This window comes from Nematolebias whitei, chromosome 13 (genome assembly GCF_014905685.2).
Source record: "Nematolebias whitei isolate Nwh7 chromosome 13, NemWhi1, whole genome shotgun sequence".
NCBI lineage: Eukaryota > Metazoa > Chordata > Actinopteri > Cyprinodontiformes > Rivulidae > Nematolebias > Nematolebias whitei.
Genome location: NC_056510.1, coordinates 34,288,926 through 34,311,425, shown reverse-complemented (window position 1 = coordinate 34,311,425; position 22,500 = coordinate 34,288,926). Strand labels below are relative to the sequence as shown.

The 22,500-nt window shown below is 39.6% G+C and overlaps 1 protein-coding gene across 1 annotated transcript in view; it reads left to right on the top strand.

Annotated features, from left to right (window-relative positions):
• Positions 1-11,562, top strand: part of idh1 (isocitrate dehydrogenase (NADP(+)) 1) — a 27,111-nt gene extending 15,549 nt beyond the window's left edge. Inside the window, exons 3-9 of the mRNA XM_037686612.1 lie at positions 3,068-3,359; positions 6,524-6,626; positions 6,985-7,162; positions 7,267-7,418; positions 7,513-7,653; positions 7,806-7,968; positions 10,626-11,562. Of these exons, the coding sequence (XP_037542540.1) occupies positions 3,068-3,359; positions 6,524-6,626; positions 6,985-7,162; positions 7,267-7,418; positions 7,513-7,653; positions 7,806-7,968; positions 10,626-10,719 (1,123 nt within the window). The 3' untranslated portion in view covers positions 10,720-11,562. The remainder of the gene's footprint in view (positions 1-3,067; positions 3,360-6,523; positions 6,627-6,984; positions 7,163-7,266; positions 7,419-7,512; positions 7,654-7,805; positions 7,969-10,625) is intronic.
• The last annotated feature ends 10,938 nt before the right edge of the window (positions 11,563-22,500 follow it).

The following is a 22,500-nucleotide window of genomic DNA, read 5'->3' as shown; positions in this document are numbered from 1 at the left end:
GTGGTGGCACAACACTATCACTTATCACAAGAAAAAAAGCAAAATTAGAAGTCCACATTTAAAATGTTGGACACTCAGTACTTTAACATATTTTAGTGTAGATATTTTTTGAAGGCATTTTCACACTCGATGAAGGAAAAATGAGCCATTTTGACCTTGTTAAAATAACACGGCACATTTTAATAAGAGGATTTGCAGCACAGTGGTGCAGTTGTTGAAGCTGTTGCCTCTCAGCAAGGTTGCAGGTTCACCTCCTGGCCTTTCTGAGTCAAGTTTGTAAATTATTCCCATGCATGTGTGGGTTTACTCCGGGTGTTCTGGTTTCCACCCATAGACCAAAAACATGCATTTTAGATTAATTGGTAAATGTCTAGGTGTGAGTGAGAGTAAAGAATGTTTGTCTTGTCTCTATGTAGCCTTGCAATGGACTTACTTCTTATGTACCTTAACTTACACACAGTTGCTGGAGTTAGACACAAGCAACCAACACCCCACAATTCAAAAAGGAAAAGCATGTAAAAAGAAGATGGATGGACGGACTTTGCTTTAAAAAAAAAAATAAAACTATAGATTTTATTGAAAATTCCACCAAGTTACAGCTGTCTTTGTTTGCTGAACCTAAAAATACCCAATAAATTCTCCTGTCTTTCTGGTTTGACCTTCCTCCTTCTTTTTACTTTACTGTGAATTTTTTCCAACTTGTATTGTATACTGTATTGTAACTTGTATTCTCATACGATGTTCCCATCGTGTATGTTATCATCGTCATCTGTTCATCAACACTTTAAACTTTTAGATAAGTTTTCAGAATCAGATACTTTATGGATCACAAGGATAAATTGTGTTACATAGAACAATTTGTCAACTTTTTGGTTGGTTGTGGTGAAGAAAGAGCTGAGCTGAAATGAGCCCGCCACAATAACAAATTTTGCTTGGCGATTAATTGTCTCAGAAATTATTGCGATAAATGATAATATTGTTTGAAATTTGACAATAATTAGTAATGATCAAATTTAAGAAGAAATGTTGGTTATTTTGTGTGTAATACCTTTTTTGACCACTGGATGACAATATAAGACTGTTTGAACCGAAGGATGGATGGTGAGGGAGCGAGCAGCGTGTCTCTTTAAGAAAAATGGGAGGGAGGCCCCTTGACGTGACATGGGCTGTCTCTCCTTCCTGTTTTTGTTAGTCAAAATGGTGGACGCTTGGTGTGGTTTGAGCTATTTAGCATAACATTTGTCACACAAAGATTTTAATAAAAAAAAATCAGTAAACAAGTTTTCAGCTTCTTTTTGCAGAGAAAAACAACTTTTTACATGAAGCCACGGGTTTCAACTGTGAATTTTAGGGCTTCGACAAGACAGAGGTTTTTTCCCGAGGTCGGCTTGTTAGTTTAGCTCGTAGCTTAGCTTCTCATCTTAGTTTCTTATAACGATCCAAAAATGCGATTTTGGACGGTTAAAATGGATTTTAAAGAGAAAAGTGAAAGGGAGGGATCAGTGAAGAGCCTTTTGTCATCCAGTGTCTTCAGTAGAAAGAGAGACACGGAAGAAACGATGAAGCCAATAAATGAAAATGAGGTCGGTCATTTTCATTTATCATGCGATTAATTGATTTACTGTTTATTGTGACAGGCCTAAGCTGAAAGGCAAGGCCCTTGAGTTACTGAATATGTCCCAACCCTCACTTATGGTCACAAGATATGGATTATGACTGAAAGGACGAGATCTATGGGTTACACTTCCAGTCATAAATATGTTGTGTTTGCAAATCAGAATAAGAACTTTATTGATCCCGCAGGAAATTGTTTAAATGTGCAGTTGTGAATAAATGTTGCACTTTGTAAACTAAAATGTCTGAGAATTACATTTTTGAGCATAGATAAGATAAGAATTAATGTGTGTAAAAATATATATTTGTGTTTGTAAAAAATAATTATACAAGTAAAAAAAAAATTGTTAAGGTCTATTTTAAATGACATGAGCAGAAATCATTTAAAACTCCCTTTGAATGAAAAATCTTTTTAGGAAAGAAATCTGTCAGTCTGACAAAAAAAAAGTTATTTATGCTCTGCAAAAGACTTCCTGTGCTGTAATTTTAGAAATATATCTGACAACCCCTCAAAATATAATCTAGACAGAAGTGACTCAAAACCCCTCTCTTCCTTTAGAGTGCCACTGGTCTTGAAGGAGCAGGTTAAAGTCTTCTTACAACTTCCACACTTTATTAGAAAACACTGTACTGTGTACTTTTACCAAGGTCATGTGCACAGTATACTCCTATTTACATGAAAACCTCAGAGAAGAGAAGATAGAACTTTACTGATCCCTCATGAAATTATTGTGCCAGAGTTTCAATACAAAAGAACATACACAAGAATCACAAGATATAAAAAATAACAGAGAATATAAAACAAATAAATAAATAAATAAAATAACAGAGTATATACAGTATTTATATATCATTGAGGTGTCAAAGTAACATCGACCTATCACCCAAAGCATTGCTTCACTCAAGCTTGCCTTCTTTCCATAATTTAATTTATTTTTTGATGCCATGTACCATCATGTAAGTGATGCACAGAAGTAGCCAGCCACATAAGAGGGGTCATGGCCACGAAACTCTCCTGACATTAAATACTGAGGGCTTATAATTCTTGACAAGCCTGGCAGACAAATAAATCCTCACAAAGTGCATGCATTGATTAGGTAAAAACAGGGTGCCATCTGTCAGTATTTGGACCAGAAGTTGATTGACATCATGCCAAGGTGAATTGCAGAATTCTTGAAAAACAGGGACCTACACTAAAAAAAAAGTTTCTGTAATCGTCAGTAAAAACTTATGAAACTCATTAAACACTTGTTAAAAAAGGTAGAATGAATGAATGAAGTTATTATAGTTCAATATAGCTACTATAGAAAAGTCTGATTTAAAAAGATCTAAAAACTCTTAAGCAACAAACGTTGTGGTAAAAAATACTTGTCATTCTTAAACCTTTTGTCCCTGGATACCCTTATATTCTGACTAACCTTATGCTTACTGGTGTCCATTTCCTCTTGCAAAGCTTTGATCTCGGCATGGAGAACCGAGATGCAACAAACGACCAGGTGACAGTTGAGGCAGCAGAAGCGGTTCAGCGTTACAACGTAGGTATCAAGTGTGCCACCATCACACCAGATGAGAAGCGTGTGGAGGAGTTCAAGCTCAAGAAGATGTGGCGTTCACCAAATGGAACCATCCGGAACATCCTTGGAGGCACAGTGTTCAGGGAGGCAATCATCTGTAACAACATCCCCCGTCTGGTGCCTGGCTGGGTGAAGCCCATTATCATCGGCAGGCACGCACACGGAGACCAGGTAACACAATCTTGCACTTTATTGAAACTTCTTGCTGAGTTAAGAAATGTAAATTAAGTTTTAGGTTTGGTTTTTTTTTTTGGTACCGTTTTTATATTTGTACTAAACACAAGACCTAACAGGTCTCTCTTGTCAATGAGTCCCTGGGGTCAGTGGAAACTAATCTGTATAAATAAAGGTTGAATGAAAAAAAGATGGATATTTGAAACTTTTAAGCGTTCGTCTTAATGGGGAGTGGTGGTGCAGAGGTTAGAAAAGGTGGGCTTGTGATCAGAAGGTCGTTGGTTCTACTCCCTGAAACGACAACATCAAAATGTGGCTGGGAAAGGTGGAGCACCCACACCTGCCTCCACCCTCATTTGCCCCACTCTGGGCCCTTGAGCAAGGTCCTTAACCCCCACCATCTGCTCCCCCAGGCGCAATAGAGAGCAGCTCTCTGCTCCACACAGAAGGTTGTTCTAGCTCAGTGGTCTGTTGTTGTGTCAGGAAGGGCATCCGGCGTAAAAACAATTGTGAAGTCTTAATGCGAGTTAGTTCGCTGTGGTGACCCCTGAAGAAGGGAGCAGCTGAAAGAAGAAGAAAAAAAAACAGTTAGTCTTAAAAATCATGTGGTTTAATTTTAGTATTATCCAGTTAAGTATGTATGTGTGTGTGTATATTTTGCATTTTCATTTTTGTTTCTTGTGTGTTTTCTTAAATAAATAAGTACATTTTCTAAAATATACTTGTATGTAAAAGATGGACATAGTCATAATGATTCATTAATTTAACCTTTATTTATACAGGTTAATCCCACTGAGCCTCGAGGACTCATTTACAAGAGAGACCTGGTTTTAACAAAGAGTGATGACAACAAAGACAACAATAGACAATCAAAAAAGATGCATACAAATAGGCCTGTCACGATAAACAATAAATCATTTAATCGCATGATAAATGAAAATTATCTACCTCGTTTTCATTTATCAGCTTTATCTTTTCTTCGTGTCTCTCTTTTTATTGAAGACACTGGATGACAAAAGGCTCAACTCCGGTGCTCTTCATGACCCCTCCATTTCTCTTTTATCTTTAAAATTTGTTTTAACCGTCCAAAATCATGTTTTTGGATCATTAAAAGAAGCTAAGCTGAGAAGCTAAGCTACGAGCTAAGCTAACAGGCTGACCTCAGGAAAAAGCCTCCGTCTTGTTGAAGCTCCAAAATTCATGGTTGAAACCTGTGCCTTCATCTAAGAAGTTGTTTTTCTCTGCAAAAAGAAGCTGAGAACTTGTTTACTGATTTTTTTATTAAAAGCTTTGTGTGAAAAATGCTATGTTAAAGAGCTCAAACCACACAGAGCGTCCGCTATTTTGAGAACCAAAAAACAGGAAGGAGAGACAGCCCATGTCAGGTCAAGGGGCCTCCCTCCCAATTTAAAGAGACACACTCCCTCCCATCCATCCTTCAGTTCAGTCGTATACTGCCATCCAGTGGTCAAAATACTGATACTACACACAAAAATAACCAACATTTCTACTTAAATTTGACATTCCTAATTATTGTCAAATTTCAAACAATATTATCATTTATCGCAATAATTTCTGAGACAATTAATTGCCCAGCAAAATTTGTTATCGTGACAGGCCTACATACAAATTGAGAATAACAAGTGAAAATAAAATGGTATTAAAAACAATGTAACAAAAAAACAGCTAGGTTGTAAGGCAATGTAGAAAACTAAAAACAGGAACATGTCTGCAGTGGTTTTTGCCAGGAACTTAGCAGATGTTTGAAGCCACTTAGAGAGGTCAAGGTCGAGAGCTTCACATCTTTTTGCAAGATAAGTTGCATCACAGATATGCACATAAAATGGTGGCACCGGGTTTGACTGCAGCTGCATCATCATAGTTTTCTCTAAAGTCTGTCACTGAGTCGTGCTATCTTTAAGAGTTCGTTACAGTAGGTGAACTCAGTGCACTGGACTGAGCGTGTTTTAAAAGACAAATTAAAATGATAATATATACTCATACTGCAGATGTTATAAATACATGTAGCTATTGAACGGCTCTCATTTTATATTTTATTTTATATTTTATTTTAAATCCTTCCAAACCATAGTCAGAAGGTCAACAAGTGAGATCAGAAGTGGTGTGGTCAGCTTCTTAAATCAAGATCTTGATCTGGACCCTGATCCAAGATCAGATCACTTGAGATCAGATCAGGACATCCCCATTATAAACACTCACATCAAAATTGCAGATTTTAACACGCACAAAATGGCTCAAGAATTAGCACAAATGTTTCACAGTTTGAGTCTGAAAGTATGAAATTTCAAAATATAAAATGTGTAGGGTTAAGGGTTAATGATTTTAAACAAGAACTGTAAGATGCTAAATTGGTTCATGAATTATATTGGCAAGTTTTAAAATGGTAAACCAGCTCCTCTGTCATCTAACGAAGCTATTGCTGAAGCACATACAAAGGTTTCAATTACTGCAAAACTGAGCACTTTCTCTGTCAACTCGTTTCCAGGAGATACACAATCATTCTGTTCCATCAGCTGCTCTTTGGACCTACATCTGCAGCCTTGACATGTTGCAACACTAAATGTCTATGTAGCTCATGACGCAATGCCAAAGTCAACAGTTCTGTCTTTAGTTGTAAGTGCAGATGAAGGGTCAGAAGCTTGCTGGTTATATAATGGATAGATTAAGATTGTTAGTTGTCAGCTGTGGCTGAGTGGTTAAAGCAGTCATCCTCAAATAATAGAGTTACATATTCAATTCCACCAGGATGCAGTCACATGACGAAGTGTCCCTAGGCAAGAAACTTACCCCTCATTCTCTTCTATGTGTCCTACTGGTGTATGAATGTGATCTAAAGCACTGATTAGTCTCTATAGAATGATTTACTCAGATTACTTTTGTAGAGATGTAGTAGAGTGCTCAATGGATGTGTGTGGAGGTAAATGAGGGCAACAAACGTGTTGTAAAGCATTAAGAGTATCCTGGTTGAAAGGCTCTACATAAGTACAGTCCATTTACCATTTGCTTATCGATGTGGTCACCATGTGAATAGACACCATTTTTAGCTGATGCATTTTAAGACCTGAGGCATTTAGTGGGTTTAAACAGTCAAGTTGGTGTCTAATAATGATCCTCCTTTGTCCTCACTGTGCTCTCCACAGTACAAAGCCACTGACTTTGTCGTGCCAGGCCCTGGAAAAGTGGAGATGATATACACCCCCACAAATGGAGAACCAGTCAAATATGCCATCCATGAGTTTGAGGGTAAGCTCAGTGATAATTCACAGCAGTATATAAAAGGTCTGATCATTCAGGACATTTTTCAGTATCACTGTCATCCATCTTTTGCTATGTGAAGACACCTACTCTTATTTTTCTTGGTATAAAATCTCTTGCAACTTATCTGTTCTGCATCATGGACTAAATACCAAAAAATGATCAAATAAAAAAGATCACCAGTTAAGGAGATTTTTTTTTAAAGGTTTTTCTGTAGTTTTTATTATCTATGCTTAGTTACAGTGTTTTGGGGAATAAACATTTGTACTATATATTGCTATGATTGTGTTGATGCTGGTTATGTGAACATACTGTATGAGCAATTTGTGTCATTGTGTTGCTTCAGGCACAGGTGGTGTTGCCTTGGGAATGTACAACACAGATAAGTCCATCAGGGACTTTGCCCACAGCTCCTTCCAGATGGCTCTGTCCAAAGGCTGGCCTCTGTACCTTAGCACCAAGAACACCATCCTGAAGAAGTATGATGGTCGCTTCAAAGACATCTTCCAGGAAATCTACGAGAAGTAAGGCCTTTAAAATACACACACACCTTTACAAAAACTACAATCAAATATGAACTGTACCAGATGGAGAATAGAACTTAAAAGTGACGTCTTGTGTTTTTCAGAGCGTATCGTGCTCAGTTTGAGGCCAAGTCAATTTGGTATGAGCACCGGCTAATAGATGACATGGTGGCTCAGGTCATGAAGTCAGAGGGAGGCTTCATTTGGGCCTGTAAGAACTATGATGGAGATGTACAGTCTGACTCTGTGGCACAAGGTTGGTGGAACAAAAAATATGAGTTCCATGATTCTCATGATCATATCAAGATTTGAAGTTTTGGGATGTGATATGTTTGGTGACTTGATCTTAGGTTATGGTTCACTGGGTATGATGAGCAGTGTGCTGGTCTGTCCTGACGGACGCACAGTGGAGTCAGAGGCCGCACATGGCACAGTGACACGTCACTACAGACAACACCAGCAGGGAAAAGAAACCTCCACCAACCCCATAGGTAGGACAATACAATAAGCCTGCACAACTAACAGCAAGCAACATGTATTCCTGAGAATTTCATGTTTGGAAGATGCAGTTTGTATGAATGTAGCATACTCTCATTTCTTATACCAAAATGTGTCCTGAATTTGTAACTCTTGTTTGCTTCAGCCTCCATCTTTGCATGGACACGAGGTCTGCTACACCGGGCAAAGCTGGACAACAACACAGAGCTGCGCTTCTTTTCTGAGGCTTTGGAGGCCGTTTGCATCGAGACAATTGAGGCTGGTTTCATGACCAAGGATTTGGCTATCTGTATCAAAAGCCTGCCAAAGTTAGTATTATGTGTCATAGTTGTGCACAGTTATTGTAAGTCCAATACACAACCCCCAAAACTGTATTTTTAAGATTAAAAAAAAATATTTTTTTATATAAATGGACACTGGTGAACAATAGTTGTTTGTGTGGTAATCACAGACATATACAGATGCTGGTCATAAATTAGAATATCATGAAAAAGTTGATTTATTTCAGTAATTCCATTCATAAAGTGAAACTTGCATATTATATTCATTCATTACACACATAATAATATATTTCAAATGTTTATTTCTTTTAATGTTGATGATTATAACTGACAACTAATGAAAACCCCAAATTCAGTATCTCTGAAAATTAGACTATTACTTAAGACCAATTAAAAAAAGGATTTTTAGGAATGTTGGCCAACTGAAAAGTATGACCATGAAAAGTATGAGCATGTACAACACTCAATACTTAGTTGGGGCTCCTTTTGCCTGGATTACTGCAGCAATGCAGAGTGGCATGGAGTCGATCAGTCTGTGGCACTGCTCAGGTGGAGAGCCCAGGTTGTTCTGATAGTGGCCTTCAGCTTTTCTGAATTGTTGGGTCTGGTGTATCACATCTTCCTCTTCACAATATCCCATAGACTTTTATGGGGTTAAGGTCAGGCGAGTTTGCTGGCCAATTAAGAACAGGGATACCATGGTCCTTAAACCAGGTACTGGTAGCTTTGGCACCGTGTGAAGGTGCCAAGTCCTGTTGGAAAATGAAATCTGCATCTTCATAAAGTTGGTCAGCAGCAGGAAGCAGGAAGTCTTTAAAACTTCCTGGTAGATAGATGGCTGCGTTGACCTTGGACCTCAGAAAACACAGTGGACCAACACCAGCAGATGATATGGCACCCCAAACCATCACAGACTGTGGAAACTTGACACTGGACCTCAAGCAACGTGGATTTTGTGCCTCTCCTCTCTTCCTCCAGACTCTGGGACCTTGATTTCCAAAGGACATGCAAAATTTACTTTCATCAGAGAACATAACTTTGGACCACTCAGCAGCAGTCCCAGGCGAGACACTTCTGATGCTGTCTCTCGTTCAAGAGCGGCTTGACATAAGGAATGCGACAGCTGAATCCCATGTCTTGCATATGTCTGTGCGTGGTGGTTCTTGAAGCACTGACTCCAGCTGCAGTCCACTCTTTGTGAATCTCCCCCACATTTTGGAATGGGTTTTGTTTCACAATCCTCTCCAGGGTGCGTTTGTCCCTATTGTTTGTACACTTTTTTTCTACCACATCTCTTCCTTCTCTTCCCCTCTCTAGTAATGTGCTTGGACACAGAGCTCTGTGAACAGCCAGCCTCTGTAGCAATGACCTTTTGTGTCTTGTTGTCCTTGTGCAAGGTGTCAGTGGTCATCTTTTGGACAACTGTCAAGTTAGCACAGCAATCTTTCCCATGATTGTGTAGCCTACAGAACTAGACTGAGACCATTTAAAGTTCTTTCAGGTGTTTTGAGTTAATTAGCTGATTAGAGTGTGGCATCAGGTGACATCACGTCTGTGTGTAATGAATTAATATAATATACAAGTTTCACTCTTTGAATGGAACTACTGAAATAAATCAGCTTTTTCACAATATTCTAATTTTATGACGAGCACCTGTATATGTAGACGCCCCATTGAGCGCTGAATCGTATGTAGACGTTGCCGCCATTTTAAATGTGGTGGAACTGCTGGTTATTTAATACAAAGAAATGGTCAGAACGTCATACAGCACCATTCTACAAAGTGTTGATTGCCTGTCATTTGCACACACCTAATATATATGGAAAACAAAAAGGCACCAAAGACAGCATCTGTAACTTTTAACATTAAGAGTTGCATGTCTATGGTGGTAATGTTCACAAACAGTTTAGTTTATTTACACACTATCATACAAATCTGAACTCGTAAATAAATGAGGGGAGAGCAAATATGCTCAGAAGCTCGATTATTTTACTTTCATTTTTTTGTTTATGTGTTTCAATTTATTTTATGATCCTAACCTTGGAAGTGGCTGCACGCCATTTGTAACCTGGCTGACAAAGTAGGTTGCTGGGAAGGCTGGGAGAAGAGTTTAACTACATTTCAAACGGCATATCAGCCAAGGCATCAGTCATGTACACTAACCAAATGACTGATGTGAACATGCAGTAGTTGTGTTGATGCTGAGTTTCAAGTGCAGCTATAGAAATCACAGTTCCTGCAAAAATGCAGTGTGGATGTTTATTGCAGAAGAACTTGCTGAAAAATGGCTGAAATCAGCAAAAAAAAAAATCTGAAATTTAGCTGAAATGGAAGAACAAGCCTAAATTATCAGAAGGAATTGTCTCTCCACTTCCTTTTTTTTGATGAAATAGGCTGAGAAAAGTTGAAATGAGTGCAAAAAATGTGGAGTTAGCCAAAAAAAAGCTAAAATGAACATACTGCTGAACAGTAGCAGAAATATGCAGAAATAAGCTGAAAGGAGCATAACAAGCTGACATTAGCAGAAAGAAGTTAGAAAAAGCACAACAAAAAAAGTTTTAGTTAGCTGAAAGAATCAGAAAGGAGCACAGAACAGATGAAAAAACAGATGAAAGTAGCTGAAAAAAGTTTAAATTTGTGTGTGTTTATAATTAATTATTTGTTTGTTTGTTTTCTCTCTCCAGTGTGACACGTGATGACTACCTAAACACCTTTGACTTTCTGGACAAGTTGGCGGAGAACCTGAAGATTAAGTTAGCCAATCAGCCCAAACTGTGATTGACCCTCACAGCTGCAGCACTTACACACAGACATGCACATACGATAAACACACACGTCTCATGGACATCTCTAAGGGAACTTTAGTTGTTGGCTGAGCAAAGAGGAGTATGCTGTGAGCTCCATGATTGATTAAGAATGGTTTTGTCCACCAAGAAAAAAAGCCTTCTAACTACTGACCCTCATGTTACACTTCTAGTAATAACAAAACAAAAACAAACAAAAACATTTATGTAGGTGCTACAACACAAAACAGACGGTACCCATCTCCATGAATCGTTCCGGACCATGACATGACAACAAAGGGCTCTTCTTCACCCTGATTGCACTAACTTAATGTGTGTTGTTGTTCTATGTTGAAACAGGGTAGAGCATTTGTTAGAAAGCCTTTACTGCCTTATCTATTGTTTTTTCTTGTCAATATCATGAGTCTATTCTAGTCATCTCTTTGAGTTTTATTAATACCTCAAGAATCATCACCATGTTTAAGAGCCTGAAAAGTAGATCATAGTCTGCGTGTCTTGTCACTAACGAGATCTCTGAGCAGTTAAGTGTACACATTCCATTAAATTTTACTTTATGCAACAAAATATATAATATATAGACTTCAAACAAAGGTTATGACTTTTCTCACACTGTAGCAAAATGTTTATAGTATTTTTCAGACTATAAGGCGCACTTAAAATCCATTAATTTTCTGAAAAATCGTTAGTGAGCCTTATAATCAGGTGCACCTTATGTATTAACTCTGGTTGTGCTTAGTGACCTCCAATCATATAGTTATTGTGAATGAATTGAATAAAATTTGACTTATATGTTTTGTTTTGCTTAATGCGCCTTATAGTCCGAAAAATATGTATATAAACTGGCAATACACTAACATACTTGCTTTTAGATTTGTACTTGTTTTACATTTTAAAGAGGTGTTATTATTACCCTGTCTTTTGTATGTGTTCATCAGCATTGTCATTGATTGTAATAAACATTACAGCTGCCAACCACAAAACTTGCATAGTGTTGTTTCAAACTAAGCCTGCTTGTCAGTGATCTGATATTTTTCAACAGTGATTTTGATTGATTTTGTACATTATGTTAAAACAAGAATAAAATAAATTAAAACACATTTCAAACACATATTGAATGTATACCACCCACTGCCTGTCATCCTAGAATTTTAACCTAAAATCATCCAATATTGAGAAATGGATTATAGCCATTTTGATCAACCCTTGTAAATACTGGTCATAAAATTAGAACATCATGAAAAGGTTGAAAAAAGGTTTATTTCAGTAATTCCATTCAAAAAGTGAAGCTTATGTAATACATTCATTCATTACACACAGACTGATGCATTTCAAATGTTTATTTCTTTTAATGTTGATTATAACTGACAACTAATGAAACCCACAAATTAATTATCTCAGAAAATTATTATATTAAGATCAATTAAAAAAAAGATTTTTAGAAAAGTTGGCCAACTGAAAAGTACGAATATGAAAAGTATGAGCATGTACAGCACTCAATACTTAGTTGGGACTCCTTTTGCCTGGATTACTGCAGCAATGTGGTGTGGCATGGAGTCGATCAGTCTGTGGCATTGCTCAGGTGTTATGAGAGCCCAGGTTGTTCTGATAGTGGCCTTCAGCTCATCTGAATTGTTGGGTCTGGTGTATCACATCTTCCTCTTCATGATACCTCATAGATTTTCTATGGGGTTAAGGTCAGGCGAGTTTGCTGGCCAATTAAGAACAGGGATACCATGGTCCTTAAACCAGGTAGTGGTAGCTTTGGCATTGTGTGCAGGTGCCAAGTCCTGTTGGAAAATGAAATCTGCATCTCCCTAAAGTTGGTCAGCAGCAGGAAGCATGAGGTGTTCTAAAACTTCCTGGTAGACGGCTGCCTTGACCTTGGACATCAGAAAAAAAACAGTGGACCAACACCAGCAGATGACATGGCACTCCAAACCATCAGACTGTGGAAACTTAAAACTTGACATGTTAATTCTGTACCTCTCCTTTCTTCCTCCAGACTCTGGGACCTTGATTTCCAAAGGAAATGCAAAATTTACTTTAACCAGAGAACATAACTTTGGGCTACTCAGCAGCAGTCCAGTCTTTTTTGTCTTTAGCCCAGGTGAGATGCTTCTGACACTCTCTTGTTCAAGTGTGACTTGACATAAGGAAAGTGACAGACGAAACCCATGTCTTGCATATGTCTGTGCGTGGTGGTTCTTGAAGAACTGACTCCAGCTGCAGTTCACTCTTTGTGAATCTCCCCCACATTTTGGAATGGGTTTTGTTTCACCATCCTTGTGAGAGTAGCTCTGCTGCAGCTCCCAAGATGGCCGCTAACGACCTACACCTGGCGGTCATCTCCCTGATGAGCATCGACTCCTACCTATTTTTTATTTTTTTTTCATTTAGCCTTTATTTATCCAGGTTAGTCTCATTGAGCCACGAGAACTCATTTTCAAGAGAGACCTGTTTAGGGAGCACATGGTGGGGTTAAGGGCCTTGCTCATGGGCCCAGAGTGGGGCGAATGAGGGTGGGGGCAAGTGTGGGTGTTTCACCTACCCCACCCACAATTTTTGATGTTGTCAGGGCCGGGGTGTGAACTGGCGATCTTCGGATCACAAGCCCACCTCTCTAACCTCTGCGCCACCACTCCTCACATTTAAGGTTGCAGTCAAGACTACTCGATGCTGGAGCATTGATTCCCTCCCGGTACTAGTGCTCTCAGCCTTTTATGTTCCCAAGTATTTGTGATACTGACCTTGTGCTTCCTATGCCAGCAGTTCCTCGTTTTGGCCGTGCCATTCCTGTCCTGATCTCTCGACATCCTGTCTGGTCTCACGAAACCCGGACCTTTGGACCTTGGATATCTGAACCCAGTTGCTGGGACTCATGCATCTTGGGACTCTTGAACTCACTCCAGTACCGAAGAAGCTGTAAGACAGAAACGACTAATATCAGATCCTTTTCTCCTGTGTCACTTACCTGCTCCCGACCTGAACAAACTGTTTCCCTCTTCCAGGAGTTCCAGTCCCAGGGCCCTGTATATATTATAAATATATTATACTGTATATAAAAAAAATAAAATAAAATTGTGGCGTCTTAGTTGAAACAGTTTTTGGGGGATCACGCTATCCTTGAGTTATTCCAATCTGGCTTCAAATCTCTCCATAGCACTGAAACTGCTCTACTGAAGGTTTTTAATGACATTTTCATATCTACAGACGCAGGTGATTCTGTGCTGCTTGTCCTATTGGACCTTACATCTGCTTTTGACACAATCGACCACAACATCCTCATTTCTAGACTGGAGCAGTGGGTGGGCATCACAGGGTCAGCCCTTAAATGGTTTGGGTCCTACCTCTCTGACAGAACCTTCTGTGTCAATATCAAAGATTTTAGTTCGGCATCGACAGCGCTCCAGTGGGGGGTACCACAGGGGTCCATCCTCGGTCCCCTTCTCTTTTCTTTATACCTGCTGCCACTAGGTGCCATCTTCCGCAAACATGACATACCCTTTCATTTCTATGCCGATGATTGCCAAATTTACTTCCCCCTGAGGCACAGAGGCACACGCTCTATTCAGCCTCTTCTTGACTGCCTGGCTGACATCTGGGACTGGATGGCTTTAAACTTCTTAAGCTTCAATGAGAAGAAGTCTGAAGTCATGCTGTTCCATCCCAGTGGCTCACTCATGAACCATGACATTGACCTTTTCTCTCTAGCCCCGCTAGAGAAACAAAAGGTCACTAATCTGGGGGTGATAATGGACCCGTCCTTAAAACTCAACAGTCACGTAAACATGATGGTCAAATCCTGTTTTTTTCAGCTGAGACGGCTGTCTAAGCTGAAGCCTATACTCTCCAAAAAGAACCTTGAGACAGTGATCCACGCCTTCATAACATCTAGGCTTGATTACTGCAATTCACTTCTGTTTGGAATCAGTCAGTCCTCCATTGCTCATCTACAACTGGTCCAAAATGCTGCAGCCCGATTTTTAACTGGTACAGGCTATAGAGAGCACATCACGCCAGTTTTTGGCCTCCCTGCACTGGCTACCCATTCACCTTTGGATCCATTTCAAAAATTCTCATGTACGTTTTTAAATCACTGAACAGTTCCGCCCCATCCTATCTCACTGATCTTCTGCAGCCATATGTCCCACCGCGCTCTCTGAGGTCAGCAGACCAGATGCTTCTCTCAGTCCCAGAAACCCGTAGTAAGCTCAGAGGTGACAGGGCTTTCTCTGTCGCAGGTCCACGACTGTGGAATGAGTTGCCACTGAGTGTCCGGCAGGCTCCCACACGCTCAGTCTTTAAGTCTCGCTTGAAGACCTACTTCTATTCGCTTGCCTTTAACACGGTGTGATTTGTTCTCTACTCTGTTGGCCATTTTAGTTAGCTTCTGCTGCTATTTGTATCTGTATTTCTATTTTATGTTTTCCTGTCTGCTGTGCATGTTTGGTTCCTTTGTACAGCACTTTGGTTGGCCTTGTTGCTGTTTTAAGTGCTATATAAATAAATTGGTATGGTATGGTATGGTATGGTATATTGAATATATTTTCTATTCACTGTAAATAAACATCACTTTTCGTAGCCTGAGTCTTGTGTCGTTCTGGGTCTCGTTACAACTGGGTTGCCCGCACCTACAACAATCCTCTCCAGGGTTTTGCTTGTACACTTTTTCTACCACATCTTTTCCTTCCCTTCCCCTCTATTAATGAGGTTATCCAAACAGAAGTTATAATTCCCAAAATCGTCTCTGGTTTAGCTTGTTTGGTCTAGCAGCATCCATGAACTCCCAAACGCTCTGCATTCTGGATTCCAAGAACTCTTCTGGAACTCTTTGTGAACTCTCAAAACTCTGGAAACTCTTCCATCCTCAACTCTACTGTTGAACTGGGAAGTTGCCACATTTAAACGGGGTATACTTCCCAGTTCATTTGAGAGCTTTCTGATTCGTGGATGGACCAGAACAGAGGTGTGGTTTGTGATGTAAGGTGTTATGGAAAGTCAAGGATTGTTTAAGAACAGACAGAAAGATATCATGGAAAAACCAGACTTCGTGGTGCCACCTCTCCTGTATCTTGCTGTAAAAGTTAAACATGACATTTCTTTTCAGTAAACTTTTTAGTTGACCGAAGCTCGAACTTTAACACACTTACAAATTTGCTCATTGAAGACAGAAAAATCAAGAAATGCATATTACCCTGATTTCTTCTTTGAATGAGGAATAAAAATCATTACTACTGTTTAAGTAAATAAAAATGAGTAGTTCACTTCAACCTGTAAACATTGTTTGAACTAACACAATTTGATTATCAAAACATTTGTAAAATAGTAATGATCATAGAGAATTGTCTTTTCTACTTGATTAATTCAAGAAAGAAAGTCTCAGGATGGGTCAAACTGTATTTCTGGATGCAGATCAATGAAATGACAGTTTCTGACCATATGATCCTAAGGTCATTGATTTGACATCAGGTCAAGTTCACTACAGTCCCCCCTTTGGAAATCATTGCCTGTCCATGGGGATGAATTCCAACTGTGAACTTACACCTTCAAGTGTCCTTGAGCTTGATGTAATCCAGCAAGGAAGACCAAAGTCAAAAGTAATCCAGCAAGGAAAACAAAAGTCAAAAGTAATCCAGCAAAGAAAACAAAGTCAAGGTAATTCCACAATATTCATGGTAATTCCATTGTGTTGATGATAATTCCATAATGTTGTTGATAATTCCATTGTAGCAATGCTTTAACCCCTTGGAAACAGAGTCTGTAATCCACTGGAAAAAGTCATATAATCCACAACGATAAATCCACAACGATTGGAAATGTTGATTAATCAGCATACAGAGGGGTACCCTTGGATTGAACTGAAGATGCGGCCACTGGATGAAGAGTGGAGACCAACGTCAGGATTGCAGGTCGCCTCCAGCGAAGGTCGTCTCTGGTCGACGTCCAGCCTGTGCCGTTCTGGTTCAAATGTGTCATGCAATTATGTGGTTTAAGGTGGGCTTATGAAGGGGATTTTACACAAGGCCTTAAACTATATGCACCTGGTGTGTAAGCTATTATGGTTGGGAACAGCTACAACTACCAGTTAAGGGGTGGTTCATGCTGAAAAGGGTAACTACAGGGGTTTATACCTATAGAAAAGGGTTCCAAACTATTTTCCATTTCTAACTTGGTTTAAGTTAGCTTTACATGGTAAAATATAGTTTGGTGCAATTGTCTGTTGTCTTTTAGACGAACGACTTGAGATTGGGTGTTTGGTTTCCCCATAAATGTTTTGGAAGTCTATGGCGAGACTTATCAAAAAGAATTAGCTATCCCCCCGAATAGAATTGTTCGAGTAGGTTCGGCTTAAGCGTTGTGAGATCAATGTAGATTATGGTACTTAAGGTAATTAAGGCAATAATATACATTGACTCCGCAAAGATTGCAATTTAATGAATGAACTGCATGTTGGCATGGTTAAAGGCCTCTTAGTCTCTAACTTAACTACACAACAAAATTCATTCTTGCCTGGGGTGTTCAAAAACAATACCAAAAACCAATTAAACGATGTCTCAACATCGACAAAAACAGTGACTAAGCAACCAGTTAAACAACGTTTCAACATTGACAAAAGCAGTGATTAAGCAACTAGGAAACGACGTTTCGGTGCGCCACTCACTCTGAATGTCAGATTTGCTCATGTTATCGCGTCTGGTAGCATTATCCTAACTGGCGTCATCCCCCTTCGGTCATGGGAGACCGCGAACACGGGTGAGGACGTCGCTCCATGAGCTAAAGTTAGGCTGTCCTTGAGTAGTTTTAACTGTTTGCGCAGCTGAAAGAGGACTTTTAGGTCTGGATTGGAATCCAGTTTACCTTTCGATGGGGTGTATTTGTCTGGGTCAGTCAGATACAGTATCATCGAGTTAATTGCAGGATCATCCAACTTCTGAAGTTGGGCGATGTCTGGGTCAGTTGAAAATGACTTTTCATATTTTAAAAGAACTTGGCGAGTGTCGTCTCTTTCTTCATCAGATGTCAGAGTGTCGGCATGGGCGACCACCTGTTCAATCTGTGATGAGACTGTTAAGGGTTCTTGCTCCATGGGGAGCTCCAACGAATCCTTTTCTGAGTCGTCGGACCTGTCTATGGGTAAGACACCATAGGTTTGTGGTCCTTGGTCGACGTCATTGGTTGAGAAAAGAGCGATGGCCTGTGATGGTTTCGTGAAACATACTGGCCCAGCTTCTTGACTCGGTACCAGGTTATCTGGGAGTCCTCCCAGAACTGGAATGCCTAGTTCAAAATCATGAAGGTCAGGTTCTGAGTTTTCAGTTTGCGATGACTCATCATCGTTTGTGTGTGAGTTTATCCCCCCTTCGTCCGATGAGGGGTTGTTGGAGGCAGCAACAGCAATGTCTTGGTGTGTTTCACCGACATCTGTAATGTTGTCATTCGCGCCTTCAGAGTTAGTAGCGATCGCATCACTACATTGTGCTCCTGGTTGGATTCCCATATCAGCGTTTTTCAAAGTTTCTACAAACCTTTGTAATTTCTCTGTCTCCTCCGAGCTCAGAGGTGTAGGGCTTTGCTCCTGGGACCTCTGTGATTTTATCGCCTCGGTTCGTTTCGTCCGAGGTGGGGGAGGGTTAGGTACGTCTTTTGGGGGTTCCTCTTTGGACATCCCCTGATAATATGGGTCCTCTTGGATCCCATATTTTTGCGTCCTACGCATGTCCCATATACGATAAGCACGTTCATCCTCTGAAAGAGGAGCCTTTTTGTCCCAGCGTGCACCTTCATCACGTGGTTTGTTAGTTGAAAATACTGCTTTTTCTCGCCTGTTTTAGGAGGAGGTGTCAACGCACTCCGTCCACCCATTTCTAGGGAGTGGGGTTTAACCTCTACACCAGGAAACACCTCTATGGGCGACTTAGCATGAGAATGTACCTCAAACACATTCACAGCACACTGTTTAATCTCATTTATGGATTTTTCTCTGAAATATGCCATCATTTGCACTGATGTTTTAATATCAGTGTGGAGATTTTTGCTGAAAACAAATTTAAAATTTTCTTCTTCCTCCATTCCGGTTTCATTTCTGTTACCAAAATAAGCTTGGAAGATTCTTTTGTAATAAATCTTTGGATGTTCATTCTTTCCCTGCTCGACCTTGTCAGCGGCTGGGAAACCAGCAGGTCCCGTGCAGGGGTCGTACTCTCTGATCAAAGCTTCACACAGAAGGTTGTAATCCTTTCTCGTTGCATCAGGTAGACGCTCGATGAAGGTGAATACCTCTCTGTCCGAAGTGAGCCGTATCAGACTGATCTTATCCTCAACCGTAGCATTAGGATAATCCTTCAATCTGAATTCGAGATCTTTCAGGTACGCTTTTGTTCCAGTTGAACCCATCGGTCCAGGTACAAAGCGTTGTACATATTTTGAGAGTTTTAGCAGAACATCCATTGAAAGAGGAAGTTTCCATGCACTCTGTTGCATGTTTTGTGGAGGGGACCTGTTCAGGTCTGTTCCTACCACTTTAGGTGAGGGTGGTTGGATGAGTCTAAAAGCACCAGGTCTGTAAAAGATTTTTTGAGGTTCTGGTGTATTATCCCGACGCTGTTCAGGGTCTGGTTTGGATTCCAGACCACCTCGCCCCTCGTCAGAACTTTTATTTGTTGCTGCTCTTAGCTTCTCCTCACATGCTTTTAAGCGTTCCTGTGATGTATGATAATCACTTTTTAAACGCATACATAGCTCCAGTAATGTGTGTTTATCCATTCTGAGTTCTTCCAGATCTTTGTTAAGCACATCTATTTTGCTATTCAGCGAATCAATTTCTGCATTTGCATTTTGCTGTGATTGAAACATCTGTTCAGAATGTTTTTTTGTGAGGACTTCGTGTTCACTTTTAAATTGAAGGAAGTGTTCTTCAATTTTCTGAACCACCTCTTTTTCACTGTCTAACCTTATTGCAAGGTAATCAGCTTTCTCAACAACCGTATAGAATGATTCTTTCAGCAAAATTGCAATTTTAGCCAGCTTTTCATAGTTTGACATTGAAATTTTTGTAGAGGTCACACTCTCTGCAACCTCCTTCAGATTGTCCACTAACTCTTTTGGGTTCATGCTGTCCGCCTGTTTTTGTCTATATGGATGTAAGGGTTCTGTCAGCAGCTTCAACGCATTCTCCAAGCAGTCCCTCATCCCATAAGGATCAAAGTCTTTTTCTAACACACCTGTCATGTTCATTCACTGTGTAGCACTTTATCTGTTTAAAACAGTTGCAAGCTTCAGATATTTTACAGGTAAATATTTGTATTCAAGTTGTCATTGAGTTTTCACACTATTTTAAGCTCTGGGTTTACACAGAAGTACTGTTATAAGTCACTTATTCAACTGTGGGCACCTGTCCAGGTTTTACCCCAATTCATGAATATTTAAGTAAATGCTTCTTTGCAGAGTTACTTTTATGTGCTTATTTCTTAACAGATACTAGTTACCAAGCTCTTTTTAGTGTATTTTACTTTAAAGCACTGAATTTTTAATAAACCTGCAATTTTTCTAAAAAGTCTCACAGCAAATCAGTTTAAAGACACTTTTTAAACCGTTCTGTTCCAGAAATTTGCTATTTTAACAGTTACTCATAGAACCAAGTGGTGAAAAGAAAAAGAAAAGTTGATGATGTGTCAGGATTAATCAGTCTTTCTTCAGAAAAACTGTTATTACTCCTGTCCTCCTACAAATCTTCTATTTAAAATTAAATAGGAAGATGTATTTTTAGGTGGCAACTTAAACAGAAAAGTTTCTTTTTCCTGATAAGTTTACTCTTATCTAGTGATTTTGCAATTAAACGTGTATTATCTTTCAAGCAAATGAGTAACTGATCAACTCTGTGATTATCTGTTACTGTGTCTACCAAAAGTTCTCATTTTTTCATTTTGCACCTGCTTGAGGATTTATCAGTGAATGAAAAATATCCTAGTAAACGCCTCTCTGGGCGTAAATACTTTACTGACTTTTAATGGTAAGATAACATAACAGTATAAATCAGCTCGAGGAACGTTTATTAGCTCAAAAATGCCTTACAGAAAAAAAAAACGTTTAATTTCACTAAAATACCTAAAACTGAAGTGAAACTGTGATCTCAAGTTTCCCAGGAGGGGGCAGTGTTTAGCTTTCTACCAGCAGGAGTCTATGACGACTTCCTGTGACGTTCGGTTGACATCCTGTTGTTAGCCGCTTAGCTTAAAGTTAGCTTCGGCTAAACTCGGTTAAAATCAACATTTCTGAACGGATTTGAAGCGTAAATGTGGCGTTCTTTCAACAAGCACGACTTTTTTGCATGAAACATGAGTTTTCTGGGACATATGGCAGCTTTATTTAGTGATTTTAAGCACAGTGAAGGCTCCGGTTGCAACCGAGCTCATTTTCGACATGGAAGAAGTGACGTGACACGTCACTCACCCTGTCGTTAGCTGTTAGCTTAAAATTAGCATCGCTAGCGTTGTTCAAAAAACATCATTTAATGACGGATTTTAAACTCAAACGCGGCGAAATTTCAACAATTAGACTTCGAAGAACTTAGCAGCTGATCAGAATACAGCTTTTAAAGCGTTTTTGAACTTTAAAAAGCAGATTTTATTCCCTATGAAAACGAGTTTTCATTTCCGGGTCACTGACTGACACGTCCCTCATCCAATGAGAGCGTTCCACGGCAGCTAATTCAACTGAATCCAACCAATCACGCAGCGTTTTCCCCAGCTAGCATGTTAGATTTATCTGAACAAGTCCGTCAACTTTTTTCTTTTAAACTGTCAAAATGCACTTTTTTCTGTTAAAAGATGTAACGATAAGCTCCCAGCTGCACGGAGTCGGCGCCCCGGTCTCAAAAACGTCTTTCTAGCTATTTAAACAACTCGTTCGAACTTTTTCAGAACCGAGCCGGTACCAGAACCGAACCTCTGTCCGTTTGGACCAGTTTAAACAGAATACAGCATTTCCACAGCTCAAACCCAGCTTTAGTTACACATAACAGGCGTACAATTTCAGCTTTAAAAGACATATGACTCACAATATCAGCTTCAAACATCCCAGCGTAAACATGCAGAGCCAAGCTCCAAGCGGCGCAGCTTCAGCTGCGTTCGGGCACAGCTGACAATCTGTTATTCTTTTTCATGCCAACACGTAAAATCAATCTTTACACGAAAACGCAGTCCATTTATGAGCACGTTACGGGCCACCAATATGTAGATGAACAGATGCTGAGATATATTCATACATTAAACGGGTTCTTCATTTTTCTGGACTGTGTAACATGCGTGCATTGAATTTAACAGAAATGTAACGAGAGACGTTATTTATCTTTGACCCATCAAAATGAATGTGGTCATTTATTTACAGAATCAAAGTTTAACATCAAACATTTACATTAATTTGGCAAAATATGAAAATAACCACAGCATAATTAATCAATCAGGAAAACCATACGGCCATGGTTTTCCGTTGCTTCACCACAGACATTAATGAAAACATCTGGATTAATTTTCTAGCAAAAAGGAGAGTTTGAAGATGGAAAATTGAGATTTATCTTACAGAGAGATGTGTGAGGGAATTTATCTGTTTTAACCAGAACAGCACGCTCTTTGGAAATCAGCTTGTCCCAAACAGTACACTTTTGGGTGAAGGTCGACTTTTACCTTTCTGAAGATAGATCAGGTCGGCGTGAAGTCCTACTTCCAGCCACTTTCAGCGTCTCCGTTGAGAACAGCTA